This window comes from Lipotes vexillifer, unplaced genomic scaffold, assembly GCF_000442215.2.
Source record: "Lipotes vexillifer unplaced genomic scaffold, Lipotes_vexillifer_v1.1 scaffold225, whole genome shotgun sequence".
NCBI lineage: Eukaryota > Metazoa > Chordata > Mammalia > Artiodactyla > Lipotidae > Lipotes > Lipotes vexillifer.
In genome coordinates this window covers 1,351,330-1,355,689 of record NW_006787630.1, presented here as the reverse complement: position 1 = coordinate 1,355,689, position 4,360 = coordinate 1,351,330, and the positions used below count along the sequence as shown (strand labels likewise).

General features: G+C 50.0%; 1 protein-coding gene across 1 annotated transcript in view; it reads right to left on the bottom strand.

The window, feature by feature from the left end:
* The window catches only part of TMPRSS9 (transmembrane serine protease 9), a 30,233-nt gene extending 28,632 nt beyond the window's left edge, over positions 1 to 1,601 (bottom strand). Inside the window, exon 1 of the mRNA XM_007460374.1 lies at positions 1,460 to 1,601. Coding sequence (XP_007460436.1) covers positions 1,460 to 1,601 — 142 coding nt within the window. The remainder of the gene's footprint in view (positions 1 to 1,459) is intronic.
* Between the last annotated feature and the right edge of the window lie 2,759 nt (positions 1,602 to 4,360).

Here is a 4,360-nt window from a genome sequence, read left to right as displayed (position 1 = left end):
GTCCCCTGCATCGGCAGGCGGACTCCCAACCACTGCGCCACCAGGGAAGCCCCTTAAATATATTTTTAAAAATACATTTTAAATATATATATTTTTAAAATATATATTTAATATACTTAAAATATATATATATATATCTCCCACATTGGATTACCAACTTATTATTTTGCCACATGACAGCATTCCCCCCCCCCCAAACTGCCAGTTACCATCATGATGTCAAGGACTAAAGGTGACCTTTACATCCCCACACAGAACTAGCAAGCTCATCTCAGAAGGAGCCCAGTCCAGAGCAGGGCTGCCCAGCAGAACTTCCCCTGATGACGGAAGGTTCTAGATCTGAGCATCCCCTGCAGGAGCCACGAGCTACTCGTGAAATGTGGCTGGTGGGGACGGAGGAACTGGATTTTACCTGTTATTTAATTTAAGCTGATTCAGTCTAAACAGCGCTGGGGCTTAGGGCTACCACGTCGAGGTGTGGGGCAGCCCTGGAATTCTATGCAGGCGGCAGGGCTCTGTGGACCCTTCCACTGACATAAAAAGACCTTCCTTTGTGTGTTTTTATAACTGCAGCCTCACAGCAATCACCACAGGTCATCATTTCGTATGTTTCATTGTAAATAATATGAACGTAGGTACATTAGAAGCAAACACGAAGTGGGAGCCACTTTTGACTGTGGGAGGTGGGAAAGTCAACGACTGCTCACTTATACTCTTGGGGACTTTTCAAATTTCTCAAGGTTTTTATTTTTATACATTTATTTATTTATTATTTTTATTTTTGGTTGCGTTGGGTCTTTGTTGCTGTGCGGGGGCTTTCTCTAGTTGCAGCAAGCGGGGGCTACTCTTTGTTGCAGTGTGTGGGCTCCTCATTGCGGTGGCTTCTCTTGTTGCAGAGCAAGGGCTCTAGGCAGGCGGGCTTCAATAGTTGTGGCGCGTGGGCTCAGCAGTTGTGGCGCACGGGCTTAGTTGCTCCGTGGCATGTGGGATCTTCCCGGGCCAGGGCTCGAACCCGTGTCCCCTGCATTGGCAGGCGGATTCTTAACCACTGTGCCATCAGGGAAGCCCCTCTCAAGGGTTTTTAAAAAGTTCATTTCCCTACTGGTCTCCATTTCACCCTGGTTGTGAATCTTCATTAAGCAACTAAGACCCAGCGCAACCAAATAAAAAATAAATATTTTAAAAAACAAAATTAAACACATGGTATTAAAAAAAAATAAAGAATCCCACTGGTGGGAAACCTGAAATTTGCAGGTATTGCCTCAACACCCAGGCACCCACCGCCTAGCCCAGAACTAAGTGCAGCCACACTCAGCACCCGGTCCCATCGCCTTGCTGTTAGGTGGCCTCTGTGTACTGCATGCTCAGCCCTTTGCTCTGGGACACTTTTGAGCCACTCCCGGGCATCTTAATGCAAGCCGCCTGCCGTGTGGACCGGTGCAAGTCTGTGGCCACTCACCCACGAGGACTCCCAGGGTGACCATGACGATGCCGGTGGCCACCATGGCCGAGAGGGCTGCCCGGCAGCATGCGGCATCTGTAGGCTGGATGTCCTTGGTTGCCCTGGGCACCAGCTGTAAGTCACCGGCGGTGGGCTCCATGGGTCCCAGACGTGGGGACGGCAACCTGGAAGCCAGCAGAAAACAGACAGAAAAAGGAGGTCAGAGCTGGGGGCGTTTCTCTTTCCCTAAGCAAGGGTCTTCCTTGTGCAGACGTGACAGCCATCAACAGCACCCTAGGCGTCGGGGGCTCCACGCAAAACATAAAAACGGATTCAACATGATTGCTGGCTGGGCTGGCACACGCGGGATCCCCTTGCTGGGAAGAGTATGTATGAGTTTCCTGCAGTTGCTATAACAAATGATGACAAATCAGTGGCTTAAAGGAACACAGATTTATTATCTTATGGTTCTGGAGGTCAGAGGTCTGAATAATAGAAGGCTGTGCTCCTTCCGGAAGCAGCCGTCTGCAAGCCAGGAAGGGAGCTCCCACCAGAAACCAACACCGCCGACACCTTGATCTTGGACCTCCAGCCTCCAGAAGTGGGAGAGAAAAAAATGTCTGTTGTTTAAGCTGCCCCGTCTATGATATTTGTTCTGGCAGCTTGAGGTGACTGAGACAATTGCACAGAGATCCCACATAACTCACACCCAGCGTCCCTAATATAAAGTCTGGTACATGTGTCACAATTAATTAACCAATTTTTTTTTTTTTTTTTTTTTTTTTGGCTGCACGGCATGCAGTATCTTAGTTCCCTGACCAGAGATCGAACCGGTGCCCCCCTGCAGTGGAAGCTTGGAGTCTTAACCACTGGACTATCAGGGAAGTCCCTTAATGAACCAATATGGATACACTATTACTAACCAAAGTCCACAGTGTATTCAGATTTCCTCAGTTTCCCCCTAATTTCCTCTTCTGTCCCAGGACCCCATCCAGGATCCCATGTGACAGTCATCACATGTCCTTGTGACCTCTCCGGGCTATGATGGTTTCTCAGACTCTGTGATGCCTTGGGTAGTCTTAATATTTTGCGGAATGTCCCTCTTTGGGGGTCTGTCTCGTGTTTCTCTCATGGTGAGACTGGGGTGAAGTGGGGGTTGTCTGGTAGACCCCCCCTCCAGGCCCCACCATCTACCCCTCCATCTCTGCTCATGGGGTGTCTGAAGCAGCCCCTCCACTCTTGGTCTGGGTGAATGTCTCCTCCTTCAGGAAGCCCTCTTGACCTCTTCCACCCCCAGCTACAGACCGCCCTCTGTCACATTCAGGGAGTATCCTCTCTGCAACCAGCTCTTCCTTGAGATTCCACATCCATCCATCCCCCTGGAAAATCCTCATCACAAAAGACTCACAAGACACTCATATATTTGTTGAACGAATACGGCTTGTGGAATAGTCACCTGGGTTTTGGTTTCCCAGGTGCGCTCAGTTGACAGAACACAATCAGACCGTTTTCTAAATGCATTGTGGTTGGCAACACAGCCCCAGGGTGTACTGACCTCATCTATCTTTTTTTTTGGTCAGATCTCAACTTGATCTTTATTATTTTTTATTTATTTATTATTTATTTTTGGCTGCGCTGGGTCTTTGTTGCTGCACACGGGCTTTCTCTAGCTGCGGTGAGTGGGCTTCTCACTGCAGTGGCTTCTCTTGTTGCGGAGCATGGGTTCTAGGCACTTGGGGTTCAGTAGTTGTGGCACGGAGGCTCACTAGTTGTGGCTCATGGGCTCTAGAGAGCAGGCTCAGTAGTTGTGGCACCCGTGTCCCCTGCATTGGCAGGCGGATTCTTTTTTTTTTTTTTATAAATTTATTTATTTATTTATTGGCTGTGTGGGGTCTTCGTTTCTGTGCGAGGGCTTTCTCTAGTTGCAGCGAGCGGGGGTCACTCTTCATCGCGGTGCGCGGGCCTCTCACTATCGTGGCCTCTCTTGTTGCAGAGCACAGGTTCCAGACGCGCAGGCTCAGTAGTTGTGGCTCACGGACCCAGTTGTTCCGCGGCATGTGGGATCTTCCCAGACCAGGGCTCGAACCCGTGTCCTCTGCATTGGCAGGCAGATTCTCAAGCACTGCGCCACCAGGGAAGCCCGGCAGGCGGATTCTTAACCACTGCACCACCAGGGAAGTCCTGACCTCATCTTAAAGGTAAATGTCTAGTCCAGGGTTGGCTGGCTTCACACCTTGTTTTTATAAATAAAGGTTTATTGAAACACAGATATGTCCATTTGATGACATCAGTGGTTCCTAACTGGGAGCAATTTTGCCCCCAATGGTGACACATGGTGATGTCTGGAGACATTTTGGGTTACCGCGACTGGGGGTGCCCCCGGCATTTGATGGGTGGGGACCGGGGATGCTGCTCAACACCCACAGTGCCCAGGACGGCCCCACACAGAGAAAGATTCAGCCCAAGATATCAGTGGTGTTGAGTCTGAGAAACCCAGAGGTATATATTATCTTTGGCTGCCTTCGTGATGCAATGGTGGAGTTGGGTGGTCAAGACAGAGACTGATCTGGCCTGCAAAGCTGAGCATATTTACTCTCTGGCCCTTTAGAAACATCTGCCCATCCTGCATAAGGCCATCCCCAGCTGATGAGTCATCACTAATGCTTGGACGCGGAAGAGGATTTGCAAATATGAATGTCAGAGTTTGCCCTGGTGTCACAATGCAGGTGCTGGAAGAGAAGCCTTCTCCTTCTGCTGGCGGCTCACTCTCTTTGGGGCGGTGGATTCACCCCAGGGTGGCCCACAAAATACTGCACCGCGGTAAACTGGCCCACTAAGCACAACCTGAGAGCTCGTCAGCCCCTGAGAGATGGAAGGAACGCCATGGTAGACAGAATCCAAGATGGCGGCCATGACCTG